General features: G+C 41.3%; 1 protein-coding gene across 1 annotated transcript in view; it reads right to left on the reverse strand.

The window, feature by feature from the left end:
• Positions 1-24548, reverse strand: part of ASXL3 (ASXL transcriptional regulator 3) — a 121366-nt gene extending 96818 nt beyond the window's left edge. The window contains exon 1 of the mRNA XM_065753434.1: positions 24471-24548. Coding sequence (XP_065609506.1) covers positions 24471-24524 — 54 coding nt within the window. The 5' untranslated portion in view covers positions 24525-24548. The remainder of the gene's footprint in view (positions 1-24470) is intronic.
• Between the last annotated feature and the right edge of the window lie 639 nt (positions 24549-25187).

Below are 25187 nucleotides of genomic sequence, written 5' to 3' on the forward strand. Positions count from 1 at the left end.
ATCCAAAACACAGTTTACCAAATCCTTTGGTTCTTTTGTTGCAGATGAGCTTCTTATCCTTTATCTTTCAGCTCCACAAAGGAAAATGCAGAAGTGAGGGCTGCACTAGAAAAGGTCTGGGAGCTGAACTGCGCTTATCTCGAGTATATCAATAGGCAAGATTCAAAAGGGACCTGTCAGGAAAGGAAAACCGAAAGGTGATTTGAAAGGAGAAAGAAGAGTGGATAGGAAAGAGTATGACAATGAGTAAGTACAGAAAGAACTGCACAGACAAAAGGGCCACTGCACAGCAGTGCAAGAGAAACGATATGACGTATTATAGACAGAACCACGAAGCACGTTGGAAAAATGACAGTGAAGATTCAGACGGGGATGAGAAGAGATTGACATATAGGAAAAACTGAAAGTTTGACCTTTGAAAAGACAACAAATAAAAGGAACAAAGTCAAATGAGAATACATCAAAATGCAGAGAAAAGAAGGGAACAGAACTGAACTGGGAACATTCCAGAGGGCAAACTGGAAATAACAGAAGAGGAAAACTACACTGTACTGGACACAGCTATAAAGGAAACTGTTTGCACTTGAAAGCGGGGTTACTCACTGTGGAGGACTCCCTGTTTCTCTTCCTGAGTACACGCCCCTCAGCACACCTGGGCAGCTCCTCCCTGCAAGTGAGAAAATTTGGGTAGCCCTGTCCCCTTCTCTACAACATCACATCCTACTCTGTATAGTCAGTCAAGGAGCCAAGTGTTACCACATGTATTTGACAGTAACGGGAAGGAAACAATAACACTATGCAAACATCAGCAGCCCCCACTCCAGACAACGGAGAAGGGAGAGCAGTTTGTGCTGAGGAAGCTGCACTGAACTGGTTGTGGAAACAATGGCCAGACAGAGGGATATGGAAGATCATCTTCACCGAACAACAGTGAAACCAACAAGCAGGATGCATAGCACTACTACAGAAAGTTTAACCAAACCCACAGGGCAGATTTCAAATACCACAGTATGAAGAGAACACATTCAGGGTATAATGACAAACTGAGATGCAGAGTACGTTAGACAGGCTGAACGTGCTGCAGCAAACAATTGACCATTGTGTGGACTTATTTCACTGCTGGACATGTCATATGGGCTGCAGTTCATACACTCCATGAATTTAATTCTGTTCATCTAACTCCTTAAACAGAGGCCGGTTATTTAGAGAACTGTTCATATCCTAACTGAAAAGCATAAATTCTCCAATTCAGACACTACTACTTCATTTGAAAACCATTCCTCGTGCACTTGATTAAGTTTTCTTTATCAGAACAAAGATTAATATAAGAGAGAACCGTGGTTAGGACGCTTTTTTCTACCCCCTCCATCTTGTACTCTCTCCACTTGCAACTTTTAGTCTAACCATTTATCACAGTAAAAAAAAAAAATACTTGAAAAACTATTTTAATGGCAATCCCAATGTTTCCTTCCCCCTAGTTATGGAAAATAGCATTGGAGTATTATCTAAGAGTCTGTGGGCTAATGAATACACTGAACTGATAATTGCACAAGTGTCTCTTGCTTCCAAGCCTCACCATTACCATTACTAAAAGCCCACAATCCCTTTTGCATTTCTACACTTTTAAAAATAATATTAGAAATTCAAATTGAATTACTAACTGTCCCTTAAGGCAAATAAAATACCAAAATGCGGTAGTATACTTAAGTCATAGACTGCTGGGTCAGACAAACTAATGCTCATCAGAGGAGAAAGCCTTTATCAGTTTCAAGTATCTTTCTCCTTCCTCCCACTCCATCCACCAACACTCATACAGTATATGGGCAGTGACTAATAAGGCTAGAATTAAAATAAGCCAAAGGACTGACATGAAAAGTATGATTGTTTTGATATGTTTTGCTGCAAAAGACAGTTTCAGAAAAATGGTTTGCACTGACTGCAACCTCTATCACTGAGGATCAAATATGCTCTATTTATTCCTGCCATTCAACTACAGCCTTAAAAAGGGACAGCCACTGAATAACTGGGACAAGTGATTTGATACCCATCAGGATAGCCTAGAAGAGAAGAGAAAGAGACACTGCATTGTATGCATTCCTGGTGTTCATTCAAACTGGTTCAGAAGAGAAAAGAGAAGGCTGCTTAGACCTTAGCAAGTACTAGCAGAAGTAGTCAAACCTCCCAGCAAATGGTAGCAGCCTGAGAAACTGTTTCACCTGCACATACCAACACACAACTTCAGCAATGTTAAATAACTGCATGAATGCCATGAACGCATACATCCCCGGTTCCAGTTGAAAAGTCTTGTCAGTTACATATTACAAGAAGAAATCTAAACTCCCTTTCTCAGCAGGACATCTACACTGCTCAAAAAATGTCAGGTTACTACACTGGAGAAAAGGTACTTTCCAATGAACTGGTAACACAAGGACTCTGGAGCGATCTCAAAATTCTGAGCTCTGCATAAGGGACAAATCCTGTATGCTCAGCTAACCTATGAAATGGACAGAGTGGCTAATTTAATTTATATATACAGCTGAATGTACTTGAATTAGATCTGCTCAACCATTTGCAACTCAGCCACTAGAGGGAACACAAGTAGAGGAGCAGCATGAAGAAAGGAAAGCTAGAAAGTAAAGCTTGCCACTCACAAACATTGTCCTGAAAAAAGTGGGAAGCTTTGCTAGAGAAACAGCCATTACTCCTGCATCCAGGAGTTATTACATTAACAGAAAATGTTGCTTCTAAAGACAAACCAAGTGTGGACTGAAACAGTGCTGTGGTCCAAAAGCAGCAGCTTGATCCAGTGGTCATGGTGAGTCAAGTACAGTGAGACTGAGCCAAGTCTTTTTCTGCAAGTTGCCTGCAGGACCTGAAGGTCAGACTGCTGACAAAACTCAGATTCATTTTATCACAGCTGCTTACTCCAACTATATGCTGAGCCACTATGCACAAACTGGAGCAGTTCTCTTCAGAACATGATTTAAATAATTCAGGAGTAGAAAAAGGAATAGTATAGCTATTGCCAGAGCTCACACTCAGCAGTTAAAATACAAATAAGGCTGAACTGCACAACAGACGTTCTTTACTGCCCAAAGAGAGAAGCATAAATAGAAGAACAGAAAAATATCTTTCATTCTTCTAAGCAGAGTATACATCATCTTTTCTAGACACCCATTCCTAAGTTAATGAATTGAAAGATGGAGTTCCAAACAGGGTACAAGAACAGCATCCTGGAATAAATCCAGCATTGTCTTTTTCAGCTGTTTGTGTGAGGTTAACAGGAGGACTGACTTCTATTGTGGGAAATACCCCACTCAAATCTTTTGTATTCATTTTTGATTAACGGCTTTAGTCATTGGGGAATTATGGGCAGCCTGGTAAAAGTTCAAAGCCCTTTGTGCAAGGAAAGATGGGTAAATGGTTAGGAGAGGAGAGGGTAAGGATAAGATGTAGAGCTGGGGAAGAAAGGAACTGAATAGAGATGGATGAGGAAAAAAAACAGAAAGACTGGATGGAGAAAGGGTATGTAAGATGTGAAGAGGAAAGAGGGAATAACAAGGGAAGATACACTACAAGCTGTTGTAACAGTTCTCAAACAAGTTCATGGAGCTCTTCCTGATGGCGATTAAGAGAAAGGTAAAGGGTACTTTACAAGTGCTAAAATAGAAACTGAAATGGGAGTAATAACTCACCTCATAGGCCTTTTGTCTTTATGCAAGCACTGTTACAGTAAGGAAGTTACAAAATTTGATTGGAGGTAGTTTCATTTCATCAGGGATGTCTTTGATTATATGCTTTATACTATGTATTTGTCTTCATAATTCATGCTTCATTACATCAGAAAGAAAAGCAAAATCAAGCAAGGAAAGGAACAAAGATGTAAAAAGAGCAAGAAAACCACATGAAAACACCTAAACTTGCTGAAATACTTTAAACAAACTTTTAACATCACTTATGTGCTCGCTTACTAATTCACACTTTGTTTAGGTTCCAAGGTAACGTTACTGACATTGAAAGCTCAAATGGTTAAAGCACACCTTAAAGCCGTATTCCCCAGACCTCTTCCAACCAAAACCATTTTCGTACAGCTCCTTTAGCATGAACTAGAGGTAACAATAATTTCTACTGCAGAGTTTGTTTGCAAGTTGGTTTGAAACTGTGTAGCCTTTCTAACCTGCCTTGTGCCTCTAGCAGGATCATCTGAAAAACTGAATGAAAGAAAAAAGAAGGAAAGAAGCTGAATGATTTTTTAATTATTATTATTTTTTATTTCCCTCCATTTCTTTGACCAGCTTGTCTGAAGCTTGCTCTGAAATTTCTGAACCCTTGTATTGGTTTTATTTATCCATGTACAATGTCATACTTTAAACTGATGGAAAGGCAGCAATGCTGCTTAGGAAATTCCAAATAATCCATATACTTGACATTTTGAATTCAAAATAAACTGGATTACAAATCATTTAAAATTAAAAATATAATCATGTTATTTCTTCTAAAAGCCAGAGTTCTATCAGCAAAGACAAATTTTGGCATTGCCAGCAGTCTCATCCATCACACTAGAAAATGCATGTAAAATTTTCAACCCTCGACAACTGGCATCTTCTAACAACTTACCAATCTGGTCTAACAAAATGAAAGAAAAGGAGGCCTTATTTCTCTCCCTACTGATGTAATCAGTCTGCCTGAGCAACAAGGAACTTTCTTTGGAAGGATCTGTCGGCACAGGTCCACGAACACCTCCATAACTCTTAACAGGATGAACTCAGTGAGTATGCAGGATTCTATCAACAACAGTTGTGAGACGATCAAAGATACATATCCCAGTGAGCACAATGTCAAACTTTCTAGCCTGGAACAGGTTCCACTACTATTAGTAGAATTACTAGCAATAACCTCAGTTCAAGTGATGAAGCATCCAAACTCTCAGAATGCACAATTCAGACGGTGCAGTTCAGCCCCTGAAGACTTCTGCTCACCCATGCAAGCCATACCTCATCTTGCTTCACATCACAACACCCCACTGCCTCTCTCTGCTCAGTCCTTCCTGGCACACAAAGTGATACTCTTGTATTTTGAGGTAATGCAATAACTGGAACCATTCCACATCCCTACTGAAAAAAAACTTCTTCCCTGTTCTTTACCACAGTACACTCTCACAGTCCTCTACATCCTGATTCACTAGCACATCAGTACAGATACATTACATTGCTATCGGCTCCCCAAAACCAAACACGGGTACATGGCCAAGGTAGCCCAAATGTGCATGTGCTTAGCAGCTAGCCAGCAGCCCACTGCAGCTCGCAGATGCTAACAGGAGAAATTGCATTGCAAACCTTCCACAGCTTGTAGAATATTATCTCCATCTATTAAGTTTAGAAAATCAGTGTAGAAGTTGCAATTTCTGTATCAGTGTGTATCAGTGCAGTCAGCTGAAAAACATGGGTCAAAGCTGTTTACAGAAACCAATCGTTATTCCAGAAAAGGGACCAGCAGAAAGAACCATCTCCATCACCCCAAAACCTACTGAAATCTACACTAGTTCAGTGATCAAACAGGTCACAATCCTGAAATGCCTCTAATTCCAGCAGGGGTAAAAGTTCCCCTTTGGTTCTCCCTCACGTACAAAACGAAGAGAGGCCACGCTTAGGTGACTGGGATTAATGGGGTGGAATGGATATGAGTGCGCTGTCAGCTGCCTTTATGCTACAGATAACAGAAGAAAGAACTACAGGCAGTGTGAACGTGCTCATCACTACTCATGGAACAATACAAAGACAATAAGAAGCACCAAACCGCAACCATAGAGACTTCCCGATACACTGTTCGCTCTACTGAATGCTGACAGACATTTTTTGGACATACTGAAACAAGCACTGCTGCACGACAAACGTTTCAGTGCCGTAAAATAAAATAAAATGAAAACTTCCGATAAAAATCAATAGACAGAATGTATATGTGCTAGTTTTAAAAGCTTTGCTTAATTTCCTCAGGCAAATGTAATGTGTAAGGGTAACTTTTAATGTGAGAAATAAAATTCCTACTGGCTACTCTCTGAATGCAGAAGATTTAACAAGAGGTGACAGCTATGCCGGTTTTGTTGCCATTGCTGTATTACCAGAGCTTATCTCGTTCGACACTGTCCTAAAGATACAGATCCAACATTTCCAGAAGGTGAAGAAAAAAAAAATAAAGGAGAGGAGAAAAATAAAAATAACAAGTCTGGAATCATAGCAGAATACAAACCAAACATTTTAACTATGCACTCTAGCTAAATCTTCTTACTTAAAATGGCCAAAACTGATAGGTATTTTATCCAGGTAAAAATCACCTACTGAAAAGATCAGACAAGCTTCATTCTGCAGCTGACACTGATTCCACTGATGCACTGTGAATACATTTAAACAGACAAGAAGCACTTCTCTTCATGTTAATAAAATATGGTTGATGGCAATAACCATGTAAATAAAACTGTTAAATTTATACTTCCATTTTAATTCTATAAGATAAATGGCAAGAAAGTACCTCATGAAACTTGCAGTGCGTTTTGATGCTTATATGAAAAACCAATATAAGAGCCATTGATCCTCTGAACCTCACAGGGAAAGTCCATAAGCTTCACAACTCAGCTGTTCACTCTGTTCCCCCCTCATAGGATGATACACAGCACTGCTCCCTTCAGATTAATAAGTAAGCAGAGATGCAGAAAATAACTAAGAGTCTTTCTTAGCAATTTTATCCCCAAAAGAAAGACCAGACTGTGTCTAATTCATGGAAAACCCAGAAATTCCTGAAAGGCATGCAGCAAACAACAGAGACATAAAAAAAGGGGAAAAAAAATCCTTGCAATTACAGGAAAGAACTCACTTTCAGTTCCTCAAGCCCACCTGTTCAAGTTCTCGAGGCAAAATAGAAAACAACCTCCACAAGCCTGAAAGCTCTGCAGTTTGGTTGGTGGTAGGGTTGGGTTTTTATTGTTTGGATAGTTTTGTTTCATTTCAATAGGAGTTACTCTTTCTTGTCAGAACTAGCAATACCGAACAGTAGAATCTGAACAGTCCTTGTGCATTATATATGTTTTTCCCCCAGAGTTGCACAATGATTTCATCTGACTTTTTATTATTCAGAATCATGACATCATTACATACAGAATTTAGTTCACTGGCACAGCCTGGATCTACTGCTTAAATTGCTCTGAGAGCAGATATGATAAGTCATGTTTCTGAACTAAAGAAATACAGCCTTCTCATAGAGCATGTAAAGAGAGAATTCTTTTGTTAGCTGTCAGTGGGATTTTGCTATCTCTGCTAAATATATAATGGTTAGTGTCATAACAAAGATCAGCCATCATGTTATAGCATTTATCTTCATGAGTGAAGAGAGGAAGGGCTACTGTGATTTATTCCATCTCTCCTCATGAGACGATTAATGTCATAAGAGATTATCCTTCAGTATTGACTTGTACACATAATAAAATATAGGGCTGAAGTGGGATGCTAGGCAGTTTTAATTGCCACAAATTTGGAAGCCCACATTACTTACAGATGGCACAGTTGACAATTACTCATCTAAGATTTTCAAAAATAGAACAATATTCTATGGTTCACTAACTCCTATCTATTTTATGTCACTTGTTCAGTCCTTTTTATCAGTCCTTCCACACAATCCTTTCCCCCATTTCATCACCTAGGTCCACCCACAGTTGTCCTGTTAAGCGTAACATTTACTGTGGAACTGAAGAGCACAGTGGTGGTCTGCAGTGATATTTGTCGCATCTGTTTACATTTTGAAAAAGACGCTATTAAAAAACTATTACTAAGAAACATTTGTTGCAGTAGTCAGATTAGAAAGAACGTATGATGGCTCTCTATCTGAGAGAAAGAGATACAAATACATAAATAAAAGCTGGGATATAAGGAGCAACTTTCCCCAAGTTTGGAAGAAAGCTACATGATCACTTCCCCAGGATCTTGTAAACTAACCTGACCACCTCAAATTTACATTAATAATCTTTCAAAACTCCACTGTTTTGGAGAAACCATATACATGTTATGTTATCTACATGATTCTGCTCTGTTGTAAAACAACATCATTTCAGATTATACTGCGCTGCTGAACACCATGATAAGCAGAAGTTCTGTTAAAGAGGAAACAATTCTTTTTCCTCAAAATGGAGCATAAATTTTATGCATTTTCTTGAAATCTCATTATCTAGATATTACTAAGTCATGCTAAGCTGGGTAAAGCTTAATCCTTGATATGTTTTGTTTTTGTTTTCTTTTTTTTCTATTAAAAACAGCAATCCTTTACCATTGGTTTGCATCAAATATAGCGAGTTATTAAAGAGTTCTCACCACAAGCCTTATCTCTAGCTAGGTTTTTGAGTACTGACTCAAACATTTTTATCAGGCTATTAATTACAGCCACATAGATTCATAAATTACAACTGGCAGCTGAGGCCAGCCCTGTCAGTGAGACCAGCCACATAACAGGACCATGGTATGTAAGATAAAGGCAAAGAAGTATCATGAAAGCTAAGGATGTTTTTAACTGATAGTGAATGGACAGGAGAGAAAGATCAATGGAATCTTATCAGTACAGCTGTCTTCCGATTGGATGCTGACTTCCCTTAGAGATTTGAACCAAGGAGGAATCACTTGGCCAATTCAGTGGGGCCTCCAGCCTATGAAGAACAAAGATGAACAGTGACCTCAGAACTGATCTAGGTAAGGAGACAAAATACTGATTGCAAAATCAACAGTTTGTAAACAGATCTCATAGCAAAAATACAGAATGCCTCTTCCTCCACATGGAAAACACTGAAAATGTTCAGAATAATCTGAAGTTGTAGATGCTCCCAAGTCCTAACCCTGTTTGAAGGCATTATTCCAAACTATGTGCCCACGTTCCCCAAAATCAAGCTGGACAATAGCCGAGCAGGCTCCAGGTGGGAAATGACCAGCAGTCATACATCACACAACTCCTAATGCTGAGTTCTGGAATGACAACTAAGTAATCGGTCAACAGAGAGAAACCACAGAGGACTTTCTAAGGAAATAGAAATATAGAGACATTTTAAAGATAGGCTTCCTGTTCAAGGCAAACATCTATCTTTAAGGGTCAATAACTTCATAGTGTATTTCTCACCTAGGACTCTTCACTATTCGTTAATCAGATTCAACTGTTAACTGCCAAGAGAGAACTCTCTCTCAAAAAAAAAACAAACCATGAAAAGGCAAAACTGGCAGAAGTCTATTCAGGAAGGTTTTTTACACTTTCCTGTAAGCATCAACATATACCCATACATCTGAGGATGTGAGTTTTCCCAGTCGCATCTCAGGAAATGCAGCAGTAGCTAATTGTCAGCTCCTAAGGAATGCTACCAGCATATAACTTCCTACGTCTGTGGGGTTTAGACACAACATTTTAGATTCAGTATTTTAAGATATGATATTCATCCCTGTTTGAGGGAGAAAAAAAAAAAAAAAGGCAAGCAACAGAGTGCACAGGTATATGGGAACTGTTGAATCATGGCCTGAACCACTGATTGATCACCTGAGGTGAGCACTGAGTCAGCCACAGGAGCACAGGTGAAGGCAATGCACTGTGTGACCGGAAGGGGTAGAGTCTGATTCTACCTCTCCTGGACCCCATTTAAGGGCTGACCACCACTGGGGAAGGGTCTCTTGTTGGAGATCCCTCCTATGTGGAGTTCCAGGTCAGCCCTTCCTATGGGATGTCTATATACACTCTCTATGGGGTATCTATATACCATCTGGATAATCCATCCAAAAATATACTAGTCCATCTTCATTATATTGTTTGGGTACTATTAATTCAGGGTATTCACCCTACATTACCCTATAACAGGTTATACTGCCTCAGCTTGGGCTTTCAGTGTAACCAGTGAATTCATACTGTACCTTTGAAACACTGTGAGTTGGTAAGGAGAAACAGCTCAAAGCTAGGAATGCAATCTCTTTAATTAAGCCAAGAAATCTCATCCAAAGACATGAAATTATGTACAAAGGATTTAAGTCCCACATTCTTGAAGGTTAAAACAAAAATAAATTGCATTGTTCAGAATCACAAGCAAAGCGTCTCTTTTTCAAGCATTGCGTCAGACAGATTTCTGGACATAGAAGATTCTAAGGTATAAACACATCTTGCTGCTCTAGAAATAACCTGGACAAGATCATTTGAGACTAATTCTGAAAATTCTTACTACCAAACAGATGAGAGAATATTACAGATAGGTGTTTTCAATTATTTCATGGGGATTACTTATAATTCCAACAATAATATTTTGGCCGTGATAGCCCATGTTGCAAACTGTTCTAGATGGAATGCAACAAAAATACAGTATTTCATTTCCAAGACATAGGCTATGTCTTTTACACACAAGGGAATACGTCATTTTATTTTTTTCATTTTCATCCCTAAATTACCAGAGTTTGAGAAGAATTCAAACTTGAAAGTTGATGGTTTGGGGACTTCAGTGGGTTACCTCATTTAAGTGAAATGGTTGCAAAATAAATATATAAATGGAATGTAGTTGTATCGTATAATTTAGAAGTACTTTATTTCCTTCACTTTCATAGATTTTTTTTCTTCTCCTTTGTATTTACTACCCTTCATTGGTAAAAGAATATTCCCTTCTTCACTGTTTCCCCAATGCAGTGTGACCATCTGATTACATCAGTATTACTCAGGCACACCCTCTTTTTACCACATGACATGCCAGCAAATATGCCAGTTTCATTTTCTTCTACTAATCCCAGAAAATGTATCCAAGTACTAAAGTAACAAGCATTATAACTATTATTATGCATGTTTGGAGCTTTTAAATAAAAATCATTTAGTTCAGAACGTTAATCCTCAGAATGCTTTCCCCAGATCCCTCTTCTGCCACTCTGAAATTGTTCTCTAACATTAATTCCAACATTTAACAACACTTTAACTAACACATGAAACGTCTTGCCGTAACAGCTCTAAGAATGTTGATCACAGCAAACAGGTGCAGTGATTATATTAAATAGGAAAAGACACCTCTCAATCTCTTTGCAGCTCTTTCAGGAGAATTTCCCAACTGCCATGTGTACATATCAGCCTCCACGATCCAGACAGCCTCTCTTGCAATTCTGGCTCAGAATGAGAATAGGAACATTATTTTACTTTAACATTACTTTGAACAGCTTGAAACATTATCTTGCAGCTCAGATGCTAATACACTGAGTATAATAAAGTAGAAACCAAGTTTAGCATTATCATTAGGAATAGGAAAGACATGCATCTAGATATTAGATATATAGAGATGTACATATACACACAGCTAGATATTTTATATGTATAATCAACAGAAGTGTTAAAAGATTTCAGAAATCACAGCAAACTGAGTATTATTTGGATTGTATGGCATATCATCTCCAAGCATGGCAGATAATCCCACAGATGAATAGAAAAAGAAGTGTTCTCTATTGTAACATATCACCTCCTTCATTAGAAAGTAATCTCCAAAAAATTCTTATAAAAAAAATTCCAACGAAGGCAAACTACTATGGAAGATTAAGATATCTTAGTTTTTTTGTTTTGTATTTTAAACAGATTAGAAGGCAATGTGACAATGCTCTTCTGGTTCACCTTCCAAATCTGTACAAAATAACCCTGATCAAATGCTTTTATTCTATTATTTCAAACTTTTTTTTCTAGTTTCCTCACCTCCTGCTGTTGTAGATTTCAACCCCATGGTTCACAGACAGCCGAAGAGTCCACAAATCACAGTAGCTCAAATGACTGCTCGAACACTGACTTTATCCTTACTGTCTGTGACTATGCTCACTCCTCTCATCGCCTATCCCACATGCTACATCCGGCAACCTTCAGCCAAACCAGCATGTACTCATTTACTTCTTGCACATTTATGTTCTCTTTCATTGGACAAGTCCCCAGGCAGTCCTGTATGAGTTCAGCAGTCTCCTCATGTGTCGCTGCTGCTGTGACCTGGAGGCTAAATTAATAACCCACAATGAACATCAAACACTTACTGCAAAGGACTGATCATTGCACACTGAAAGGTACTTAGTAAATGCAGCAACCATCAGCAATGGATGAGTAATGGATGTATACAGCATGCAGTAACTTGCACAGTCAGACTGATAAAAATCTCCAAATTTACCTTGTGAAGTCACAGCACTCTAGTTCTTAAGTGCTTTTAGTACTCTAAAAAAGAACATGTTTGAACATCACAACCACTTAGTGAGGCTCACTGAGTCCATGGAACACTGTCACAAGGAGCACAAAAGATCCTTCATCATAGGAGAACTGCAGTGCTCTAACTAGCTTAAACCAGTAGTTCCATTTTCTCTCGGTATCTATTTTTCGAGGGCTGATCATACGCTCTGAAAATCACAGCATCCACCAGCAGACTTTAACTAAGGAAGATGAACATTTCTCTGCACCAAAGACATAGGGCTGGTTATGGCTGACAAGTTTCACTCAGATGGGTAACTCTCCCTCCAAAAGCAACAAGGGAAATTGGCAGTGAGTTGGCTGATCTCCGAGCACTGACAGGAGGAAATAATATTTTAACATGAAGAATTCAGTTTGCAAGATGAAAAACAAACAACTGGACCAAGAGCTCTGCAGAGCTGAGAGTAGTGTTCGTTTCTTGCTATTGCTAACTGTTTCCCCAGAGGATTCTGGGGCTCATTGTGGGCAGACTGAATGTCCCAGGCATTCAGATTTCTGTCTTTGATTCTCCCAGTCAGTCTCACAGAGCTGTAAACCAATACTTGACATAGCATATGCTGTTTGGGTAGCTAAACCAGGAATCTGAGGGGCTAGGACAACATCAAAACAGGAATCTTTATTCTGACCTCCCATGAAATATTACTTACTGGGATACCTGGCAAAAAGTACTGCAGCTATTACTCAAGAGGCTACCATTGGACTGTGATCTATATTCAAAGTCTCCAGCTGCTCACATGTACTGAGTTTGTGCAATGAGTTTTTAGCAGTAGAACACAGGAGTAGCTTCTGTGAGCAGAGCCCAGCAAATGCCCAATGGTAGATTCAGTCTCATCAAAAGGGGTGCACCACTGAGCCCATGAGTGACACTGTTTATGCCTCTGGGAGAGCAGATTTAAGAAAGAGAAGCTGCCACACAGTGGCAGATGGGAGCGAGGATTGAGAAAATGTGAGAGAAACAGCCATGCAGACCCTGAGGTCAGTGAAGAAGGAGGGCAGGAGGTGCTCCAAGCGCTGAGCAGAAGTTAGTTCCCTGCAGCCTGTGCAGAGGCCCGTGGTGTAGCAGGCTGTCCCCCTGTAGCCCACAGGCATCACATGGGGCAGATCTCCACATATAGCCTGTGGAGGAGCCCATGGTATGGCAGTAGATCCAGCCTGAAGGAAGCCACAGCCCATGGAGAGCTTTCACAGGGGCAGGAGGGCTGCACGAGCTGCCACCTACTGAGACCAGAGCTTGAGGAGCCCACTTCTGAAGGCTGGGCCCCATGGTGCTGAACACACAGGATCAGTTTGGGAATGATCCCCTATTGAAGCAGAGAAACAGAGTGACAACGAAGGAATGGCAGAGACAAAGCATTACGGACTGATCACAGCTTCCATTCTCCTTTGCTGCCCAGGGTGAGAAGGTAGAAGGTAGTGGGTGGAAGGAAGGTGGTTTTAGTTTTCTTTTAGGTCACACTCACAGAGCTGCAGTCAATGGCTTGGTCTCCAGGTAGATACCAGTAATGATAAGTAATCCTCAGGGGTGAGCACTGGGACTGGTGCCATTTAACGTCTTTGTCAGCAGAATGGACAGAGGGATCGAATGCACTTCCAGCTAATTTGCCAACACCAAGATGTGTGGTGCAGTCAACACAATGTAAGGCTAAGATGCCACCCAGAGGAACACTGACAGGCTTCAGGGCTGGGCCCATGAAACCTTCACCAAGTTCAATCCCGAGCACAAATACAAGCAGAGAAGAGAATGGATTGCAAGCAGCCCGGAGGAGAAGCACGTGGGGGTTCCAGTGGATGAAAAACCTCAACAAGAGCCAGCAACCTGTGCTTACAGACCAGGCCAATTTTATTCTGGGCTTTATAGTGGCCTTCCAGTATTTAAAGGGGACCTTATAACAAAGATGGGGAGAGACTTTTGAAAAGGGCATGTAGTAATAAGACAAGGGAGAATGGTTTTAAACTGAAAGAGTAGACTTAGATTAGACATTAGGAAGAAATTGTTCATTGAGGGTAGTGTTACACTGCAACAAGTTTCCCACAGAAGCTGTGGATGCTCCATCCCTGGAAGCGTTCAAGGCCAGGCTTGATGGGGCTTTAGAAAATGTGATCTGGTGACAGGTGTCCCTGCCTACAGCTGGGGCTTTGGAACTAGATGATCTTCAAGATCCTTTCCAACTCAAACCATTCTAGGATTAATTTCTCACTTCTCTCATCTGTTAGTAATAAGCAATGAACTCTGAAGTATGCTCCAAAAGTAATGCCTCCTATTTTGTTATGTTGGTCCGCAACATCAGAGGCAGACGTTGATGGTAATGACAGCAGAAGTTGAACCTTCCCAACAATATTCCATTACATTTCTCTGCTGCGTGACAAATGGCAGCAGAGGAGCAGTCTGATTAAACTGTGTCTGACATGGCAGTATATATGAAGCAAAGGTGTGTTATTGAATTCTTCTTGGCAGAAAAAATTGCTGAACCTTTGTGGAAACCAAAGAGTGGATGTGAGAACAGTGAAGCAGTGGGTGGTGCATTTCAGCAGGGGCAACAGCAACATGCAGATTTTTTCAAGCATGGCTTGTAGGCTCTTGTTTGTTGCTGACAAAAATGCACAGCTAGTGGTGATGACTGTTGAAAAATAGTGTTTTGTAGCTAGGAAGTGTTACTGTGCTCTTTGTATCTGTTGCAGTTTTCATCAAAATGAATAGCTGGCATTACTTTCAGAGCAACTTACGTATTGGCCTCCTTATATTGAGTTCATTTTGCTTGGGACAGTAATCTGTGAGCTACCTCTCCCTGTCCTTACCTCAACCCTTGAGCGCTTTTTCATTTCATTTTCTCCCCCCCTCTTCTTTTGAGCCAGGGGAATGAGAGAGCAGCTGTGTCAGAGTCCACCTGCTGATCAGGGTAAAACAATTACAGTGCAAACTCCAGGCACCATGAAGTAAACGATTATTTTAAAAGATTAAGAGTCTTATAAGCAGCAGATCATGCTGCATACTGGAGTTTCAGCTTTCATTCCTATGACCTGGCCCAATGGACCCAACCACTTGCTGAACTGTCCAGCCATCCCTCTGATGTGTGCCTAACGGACAACAGATATACAATAATGCAGTACAACTTGACAGCACAGCATCCGTGGAACAGGTCAAAAGGAAGACAAACAACGTATTGGACAGGGACTGCCAATGTAGCAGAACTGGATACACAGATTAAGAGAAATCTTGGCAAAAAAAAAGTTTCAAACAGAAAGCTCAATACAAGAACAATCCATGCAAATGCTGTGTAGTCTCCCATACCTTCAGTAAGTTACACAGTGGTGGAGCTACTGGTCACCTTAAAACTAGCAACAAAAAAGCACTAACGTATCCCCAGTACTAACTCACTTGAAACAATGATTCACTAAGCTCATTCCACAGCTATAGAGTAAGTCCCACTAAAGTATTCTATCTACCTTTTTAAATAAAAGGTGAGTGCTTGCAAAAACCTACATTATGAATGAAACAGAATAAAATGCATTAAGCAGTACTGCAGTAAGGATGAGCCTGGTGCAGCATTGTTACATCACACTGCTGAAAACATCCATAGGCTTTAAGTACTAAAAATTGTCAAAAAATACAGAAGTGACTAAGCACCATTAAATGAATACAGAGTTCTCAACCTATAGAAATAAACTGGCTCTTTCTGACTACTCATTGTCAGAGAAAGAGAGAAGAATACATACATTTGAGCTCTAAAACATGTCCATCTAACAATTTGTCAGAACCTCTTTTTCCTCACAGTTTTCTCATTTTAAAGTAGGACATAAAATTTCACACGAGGACCAGGTGCTGGCAAACTTCAGAAAAGCTCTAACCTAAAAGATGAGAGTTACCAATTGATGTTACAGATTTCAGAAAATTCAACTGAATTTTAGGCAAATGACTTACTTTTGAGACTAAACGATGACCATTGAGGCCTTTACAACTTCATCTTCTATGATTAGCCAGTTCTACAGTTATCACACTAGTAGTCTAATTAAGATGTTTTTCTACTCTAAATATCAAATTCCAAAGTGATTCTGTTTAGTCTTACCTGTCTAGAGAAAGGCCAAATGAAATGAAAGAAGCCAATGTGATCAGAGAATATCTTCACTTTGAGACAGCTGCTAGAATCCCAGTCCAGAAGAAAAATGGACCACAGCCAAAGTGACTTCCCCCCCCCCCCCCGATTTACCTCGCTAGAAGGTACTGGCAGATATGTGGCAACATGCAACATCACACGCTTCTCTGATACAGCAATGCCAACAGACATCCCAGCAGCCAGTGGATAACTGGGAACTTTGAGACATAAAATGAAACAACTTTTATCTAAAAAAAAAAAAAGCCAAGAATTGAAATATCGAAGTGCAGAATTTGATCAGTTAAAATTGATGAGACCACAAGAAAAATAACAGAAAGTTATCAACTACTGAAGGAAACAGTTATATTTTGGATTGTGGTAAAGTCCCATCATATATAAAGAAGTTTTGCATCATAAATGCAGGAAGTTATATGGGACAAAAAGATTGACTATGATTTAACAGATTCTGTAGGCATTTCAAAAAAAAAAAAAAATTCATTGCCTATAGTGAACTACACACAGCTAGGCACATTCTCCAGGCTGCTAAAAGTAAATTCCAATGGAGTAAAACTTTGACTTTCAAATTGTTGGTGTATGCTTTGATTAAGGCTCTTTTCCCTCTCTAAACATCAAGTTATACAAGGAACTAACAGGATAAAGCAATATAAATCCTGATCTGGATGACTACTTTACCAAATTCACAGCTCCATCTATGCAAAGTCAAGAACACAGTCAGAAAGAGAGAAAGTATCTTCTATATTAAGTTCTCCAAATCACCTCCTAAACCAAGACAGTTGCCTATCAAGGAACACATTCAAAGTTCTAGAGACAGCAACATTCTCTGAAGATCTAAGTTAGATGATCCTCTGTAGAATGTGACTGTCATCCACAAAATAAGCTCAAGTTGGACGGGCTTTAGAGCAACCTGACCTGGAAAATAAGTCCTTGCCCATGGCAGAACGGTTGGACTAGAAAGTCTTTAAAGGCCCCTTCCAACTCACGACATTCCATCATTTCTAACTCACCACATTCTCTCATCTCTAAAGTCGACTCTACATGCAGCAAAGAGACATTCCTTATCACAGACATAACTAAACCAACCCATGCACTTAGGAGATCCAGTTTTAAAACACTATATATAATTTCCAACTTATAAATAACTTTTCATTCCCCAAAGTCACAAAAAGTCACCTAGAAAATGTCCCAGAATGTTTTCCAAAGAGAACTTTAGCGCAGTTCTCTTAGTGAGTTTGTGAATATCCCTGGTGCTTCAGAGCACCAGCTGAACCAGTCATTGCTGATAATGGCAAAAGTTGTCAGATAAACTCAGTGCTACACTACAAAACAAGTCTGCCTCAGACAGCTGAGGTACAGGATGCCACATTAGACCCAGAACCTAGAAATAAAGAGCTGGACCCAAAATGTTAAAAACCTTATCTTAAAGTTCCACCAATACTGAGGGAAACTACTCATCATGGTCCATAAAGACTTTGTACTGCTGAGCTAAAGCCACTGAAGAGAGCTGAAACTCTTAACATTCAAAGAACAAAGACAGATAACCTCAGATTCCTCCGGTTTCATGTTCCAGTGCAAGAAGCGCCAGAACTTGCTCAGACCAAAGTCAGTGCTCCTGCCATAGATCCCTCCCACAGCAACCGCAGTCCTCAACCTCAATCGGTGGACTCTGAAGAAGACCAACAAAGAAGGCATTCACTGCCAGCTGACTTACTAATTCTATCCTGATATTCAGAATATCTGTGGTAAAGCATTACAGTCATAAACTGGACCTAACTGGGGACTGGTTTGCTTCAGCCATGATATTCAGAGACAGAGGTCATCCCTTCAGAGCTTACTTTAGCTGCACATTTAGATTGGATGTAATGAAGTGTTTTACAGTAAGGGTAGTGAGGCCCTAGAACACGTTGCCCAGGGAGGTGGTGGATGCTCCGACCTTGGAGACATTCAAGTTCTGGCTCTGAGCAACCTGCTCTAGCTGCAGATGTCCCAGTTCATTGCAGGGGAGCTAGAGTGGATGACCTCTAAGGATCCCTTCCACCTCAATTCTATGATTCCACTTTTAGGTGAAACTGAACAAATCTTGCCTGTTAGGGATTTAGAAACTGACAGAATAATGGCGGGGGGGGGGGGGGGGGGGGGGGACAGAACTATTATTTCAACAGTATCACAGCAAAATATTGGTGTTCCTCCTACAGAAAAAACTGGAACAATCACTGTATCAGTGAGCATTAAACCACACTTTTGAGCACTGTCCTATTGTTGAGGAATGGTCATATTTAGGTTCCTTTAAGGGTTTTCTCCTATTTTAACCTGGTTGGTGCAAGTATTGTGACTTCACTCAGAAAGAGGTCCCATTCTTGGACTGGGTTCCTGCTTTCCTAAAGGTCTGTGCTGCCAAGGGCTGCAATCTCTGTTCCTCCCAATCTGCCCTAGAAGAATGCAAAAGAAGAGCTAAAATATTATATTTGGAGGATTTTTAGATGACTTTTTAAAATAAAAAAATATTTAAACTTAACTTCTGTACTATTCTACATTTACAAAAAAAACACAACCACAGAAGGTAAAGAAACATGCAGATTCAACCTTGTCTAACAAGTACAAAAATTACTTAAAAAAAAAAAAACTGGATGAAACCCTAAAGCAAACCAAAATAAAATAGAGCTCTTCAAAAAAGCATTGATTGAGGATCAAAGGGAAAGGCCATCAAAACTTCCCAAGCTACAGTGTTTCTGCATGTCTGAAAATGAATTAAATCAGAACAAATACGGAAATAATAGTAACTCTGTGTTAAGCCAACAACAAAGAAATCCTTAATACTTTAAAACAAAGTCATGTCAAATCTCCTATTTTTAGAGATACACGAAGCTCCTTTCTCAATGCTTTATAAATGCATTTATAGTAACAAAAATGAAGACTTAAGATAAAAGTCAAAGGGATTATCATCAATGGTCTAGCTACACAGACCTTTTTTTTTTTGTTTGTTTCATTTGTGGTCTTCAAATTTGAAGACATAATGCTGAAATAGTTTCATACCATTATACGATCTATTTCAACTCCACTATCTTAGCAGAGCAGATGAAGCAACAATCAGCTTTCAGACATCCAGTCACATTAAGCAGTAACGTACAAGCTAAAAATTCCAGTGGGCTTTTGTTGCTTCCTCATGCTTTTGTGGGTTTTTATTTACTTTTGTTTTGTTTTTCCCAGAATCCATTTCTTAATTAATTAGCATAATTTTCTTAAAGTTTACACAAGCAACAGAACAACTGTTAATTAAAAGCTGGATCCTGTCAGGAAACTAGTCCAAGAAACTCAAGAATTAAGGCATGAATATTACTCACCCAACATTCACTCACCATCAGCTGAATCAGGAGAGAGCTCTATAGTACCAATAAAGTACATACAAGCTCAAGTAACATCAGAAAACCTTTCTTTCAGGATAAAATTTAGAAAAGAAAGAACAAAAACACTGGAGAGGAAACGGAGCAAGTAAGACATGAGTAACCCCAACAAATGCTACAGCTCTCATTCTTCAGATTTTCTTCTGCCTTACTATTAACTAGTGGTTGTAATTTAACTGTAGTGTGTTTCAAAACACCACTTATAGGAAAGATAAGAAAACAGTAACAAGGACAAGCTATGCATAAAACAAATCCTTTTTAAGTGTCATCATAAAACATTACTATCACCCTTTGCAGACATCCTACACTTCATACATATGTTGAGCTCTGCATTCACCAGGCGGGCAGCCTCAACTCATTTTGTTCAGGCTACTGCTTTTCTAGATGACAAAAAAAAAAAAAAATCAAGCCATGTCCAGCAATCAAAATCGATGATACAAGTCAGTTTATTGCTGCACAGTATTCTTGGACATACCTTGTTCTCAGCAATTTTCATTTAGATATTTCTTACAGCGTATCTTAAGGCATTTAATTGTTGAGAGACAGAATTCAATATTTGAGGACATTCAGAATGGTTTGAGAGTTTTTGCGAGCTTAAGAACAGCTAAAAATAGACAGATACAAGCTTTTCCCAACTAAATGGAATAATTACAAATTGCCTGAACTAGTTGAGTGCTGTTCAGTTTTTGTGAGTTTCATGTATCACATAGGGATCAACAGAAAGACAAAGGAACAAAGTCCTCCTCCCTTCAAAAGTTTTCTTTTGTTCTTGATCTTTTCAGTGTGTCATCTTAGTTCATCTGACACAAAAAGCAACAGAACTAACTACCGAAATAAATAAACAAATGGAGTGGAGATAATGCCCAGGTTGTGCACAAACATTGCTGTGTTTTCTACAAGTAGCCTAGAGCTGACATATGGGGTCTACAGCAAAGGTCTGCCCTTCAGCAGGTTGCAAGGATGGGTTGCAGTTCTGTCCACAAAAATGCACGTTATACAAAATCGGTTCTGTAACACAAACTCTTAGTGGTATGCCACCATTCCACTGATCCTGCACATGCGTTCATTTCTCAGGAATGCTTGTAAGCTGGGTTATGCCTGCCCTAAGATAAGCAGACTTGCATGAGGGAAGAAAAAAAAAAAAAAAACAACAAAGTGTCACACAGAAAGATCCTGCTCTCCACAGGAGGTTTCTTCCACAAAATGCAAGTTCCAATACAGTGCATTCCAACAGCCCGTTTTACTGCCTATATCACAAACACGGTATTTACAGCAAGAGCTGAGTATAATGGGAGTCCTTTCCTGCTTTGGTTTTATAAATCAAACATCTTGAAAAAACCCTGCATTGCAGGAACTTCAGTTTTCAAAGACCCTGTAGTCAAATAGAAGAAATAGAAATGCAACACTGCCTGTCAGTGTGGAGCCTCACCACTTAGGCTTACACATTACAATGTATTTTAAGACTGTCATGTAATATATTTTTTCTGAAGCACTTCTCTTTCTTTCATTGTGAATGTGGGAAATGGAGAGCTGTGTAATGATTTCAGGCTTGAGTCCAGTTTTTGTACTCCTTTTTATCCATGACAACTATTACATGGTGAATTATGAGTTTCAATATAGATTGAATAGAGACATGACCATATCCATTTCTTTCATAATTACTGTGAGAGAAATAGTAATAGAGAGTGAATGAGGCAAAAGTGTAGCCACAGAAGGAAGACGATTTTATGACTAAGAAGCGGGACTACTACAGAGACACTGCTGGTATGATAACTGCCTCTCCCACAGATTTCCTGTATAGCTTTGAGTAAGGTACTTAATCTTCCCATGCCTCAACTCTACATGGGTAAAGCAGAAGTCAAAACACTTAACTTTATAGGGATGTCACAGAAACATTTGTGTTTGGGAAGCTACTGGACGCTGCTAACAAATAGCTACGTGTGTGTGACTGAAACACAGGAGAAAAATATATTTTAGCATAGGTTTTGTAAGGTTTACAGAAAATGAAGTGCAGCCCCTCACATCAAACAAAGAAAATAAAGTGAACAAAATCAGCAGCTCTTGCAAGTGAGCTTGAAGTAGTAGGAAATCTACTGTGCAAGTACATTATTTCAAGTCCAGACTGTAATAGATGGACATGCACAACAGAATGAAAAAGCAATGCCAGTAGTGTTACCCTTCTCCTTTTATATATTTGAGCACTTGATTTTGAAAGCTCAATTTTGGAGTAATGTTAAGGGTTTCTGTAAAAAATATAACACATACATTTCCATACATTTGCTCTGTATTAACTCAATCTCTTGTTTCTAAAAATAACTCAGTACTATACAATTTTACATCATATTGATCTAGGTAACTCATGAGTCGTTTTTTGTGAGTAGGTATCAATCACTTCATTGTTTACTTGCTGTTGGAAAGAAATTGATTTAATCAAACCTTGCAGTAATACATTATTGATGCATCCCAAGAAAACGAAGCTGTAATGAACCATCAGGGTCCTAACATAAAACACCATAAGGAGCAGCAATTTTAGCTTCAATCTTTCATTGTGATTTGCAGAGGCACGCCACTGCACTGCCAAAGCTCGGTGCAGGGCTGTGGCCAGTCTGAGCAGCACCACACACCGCTCACATAACAGACTGGAGACAAGTTTTCTGTAACTCAGCAAACCCCAGGAGTCCAGACAAAACCACACAGAGGATCTCCCGCACCTCCACGGCTCATACTCAGCAAAGTATCATTTTTACTGTTTTTCAGCAAATCGTGACCTTCTGGGGGGGGGGGGCTGTTAGGTGATAGGACAGCACGAAAGTACGAAAGAGTCTTAGCCCTCCTTCTCAGGGCTGGCTCAGCCTTTGTTCTCCAGAGGCTTTTAAACTTTTCCACATACTGGACCACATGGGAATAGCAATTTTAATAAATACACATTAAAATTCCTTTATGTGCATTTGTCAAACAAAAGACAGCTTACAGTAGCAACTGCAGCCACCACTTGAAAGAGGAAAGTTAGAAAAGCATTTGGTGGAATTTATAGACTTTCAAATGCAAGCAGCCTGCTTAAAGCCTGAAAAAACAAGCGCTACAGCAACACTCGCTGCCACCACTACTTTGGCAAAATGTTTCACTGCAGTTGAACTTTTGTTACAATTCCGAGAAGCCAGACAAAAGTGACAGTGTATCAGAACATCTTCATTAAAGCTGAGGTACTACAAAGTCTTGTAGAAGGCAAAATGAACCACACCAGAGCTTAGCACTGACCAAGCACATGAGAACACATAGGTACAGCTTACAGAGACATCTATAGGTAATGCTTGTCTAATACCTCATAATTATTTATGTCGGAGAGAAAGGCTGAACTTACTACGCAGGAATTGATACGAGGTGAAAAACATTTTTACAAGGAATCTCTTGTGAAGGGTAACTAATAGAAATATGACATCAATATCCATTACCAAAAATACACACGCCGTTAACACAGACGTGTTACTTAAGCAGTTAAGTCTGTATCGGAGATGGATAAAATAGAAAGTTGACAGGGATGTAAAACAAGCAAAAAAAGCAATAAGCAGTAATGTATCTTCCCTGCTTTGTCATCTTTCTAGGCACTGAAGTGAAGCTCAGCCAGATGAAAGTTTGCAGAAGACACACTGAAACACGTACAAGCACACATGCCATATCGTGCAGGCTCTGGTAAAATTCCTAGAATGGAGAGAACCCATACGCACTCGGAAACTGAAAGACAACATCAACAGTGTATTCCATTACACTCAGCAAACAGTAATACAGAATCGTGAAAACAGATACAGTAGCGAAGGAGACAGTTTCCTAATGAAGTGGGAATAGAGCAGGTCTCTAGAGCGCCCGTGGGTTTGATTGCCCTGGATATTTCCCTGCTCAGTTGAGAAAGTAGAGAGGGTGGAGTGAAATCAGGATGAGAGTTCTCTCTGATGTCCTTGCCCCTCACCCCTGTCCTCCTGCTCACGCTAACGGGATGAAGAGGCAATTCCCAGAAATTTCACTTTCCTCTGCCATTAAACGGAGGGATTTTCTCGGGATATCTGATGCACGAACTCAGAGAGACAGAAACAACCCCTGGATATTTACACGTACACATAAAAGAAGAAAAGAATAGGCATTTCCTCACACGTACATTGCCGAAAGGACGCAGTCTTTCTCCTCTCCAGCCGGGGACAGGAGGAGAGCAGGGGCCGTGCGGACTCAGGCACACAGCCGGCAGCAGCCGCGCACCCTCAGCCTCCGCACGGGCAGTGCGTGCCCGGAGCCCTCGCACACGCACTCCCCCCCCACGGCCGATCGCTCACGTTCAGACCCTCCCTCGCACACACTCCAGCGCGTGAACGCTCCCTCCTGTACACGCTCGCACTTTCCCCCACTCCCACGCAGCTCCGTGCACTCACACGCTCCCTCACACCTTCGTGCACTCCTCGCACACACACGCACGCGCTCCGTTACACACTTCCTCCCTCGCACACACCCTCACTCCCTGACGCCCCCTCACGCGCACTCCCTCATTTGCACACTCGCACTCCTCGCACTCCCCCCCCACATTCACTCCCTTGCACACTTCCCCCGTCGCACTCGCACTGCCGCCCTCTGGCGCTCCCTCCCACGCCCCAACGGCCGCCAACAAAGCGGCGGCGGCGGCGGGACGCGGGCGGCACGCACACACACAATGCTGCGCGGCACCTACCAGGCGGGCAGCCTCGGCCCAGGTGCGGTCCTTCTTCTTCCTCTTGTCTTTCATGTTTGCATCTCATTGAGGTGGTTCAGTGGGGGGGGGAGGGGGGCGGGGACGAGGGGGGGGGGGCCCGGAGGGGTTCCGCACGGACAATGATACGTTGACACCGAGCGCTGGAGCCCCCGGGGCGGGAGGGGCGGGGGAGGAGGCGGAGGCGGGGGAGGAGGGGGCCGGGCCGGCTCGGCTCCCCGCCGCGGCGGCACAGCTGACAGCTTGAGGGATGCTCCGCTACGCTCACAACAATGCACTATGACGTCACGCGGGGGAATGGCGCCCGCACCAAACGACCCCCCCCTCCCCGCCGCCGGCGGCCGCCCTCGCGAGGAGGCCGCTCGAGAGCAGAGCGCGCCCGCCGCCAAGCCTCGCGAGAGCGGCCGCGGCGCCACTTTCCCCCCTGGGCAGGGGGCGGCGGGGAGGGGGCCGGACTACAACTCCCGTGGTGCCGCGCGGCGGGCGGACGGGGCGTCTCCCTAGGGACGCGGAGGGCGCTGCCGGGGCGGGGTCGCCGGGGTCGGTCGGTGCCCGTTGGTGCCGTCCCGCGCTCGGCGCCGCGGTTCTTCTCGGGGTCCCCTTCCCCTCCCGGCCCGCGGGGCTCCTCGGGGTTCCCGGCCGCGCTAGCGGCGTGCCCAGCTCAGCCGAAAAACGGGGCCCGGCCCTCTCCCCGCAGCG

The sequence above is a fragment of the Cyrtonyx montezumae genome, unplaced genomic scaffold (genome assembly GCF_038088225.1).
Source record: "Cyrtonyx montezumae isolate F1298 unplaced genomic scaffold, pur_monq_1.0 scaffold_8, whole genome shotgun sequence".
Classification (NCBI taxonomy): domain Eukaryota; kingdom Metazoa; phylum Chordata; class Aves; order Galliformes; family Odontophoridae; genus Cyrtonyx; species Cyrtonyx montezumae.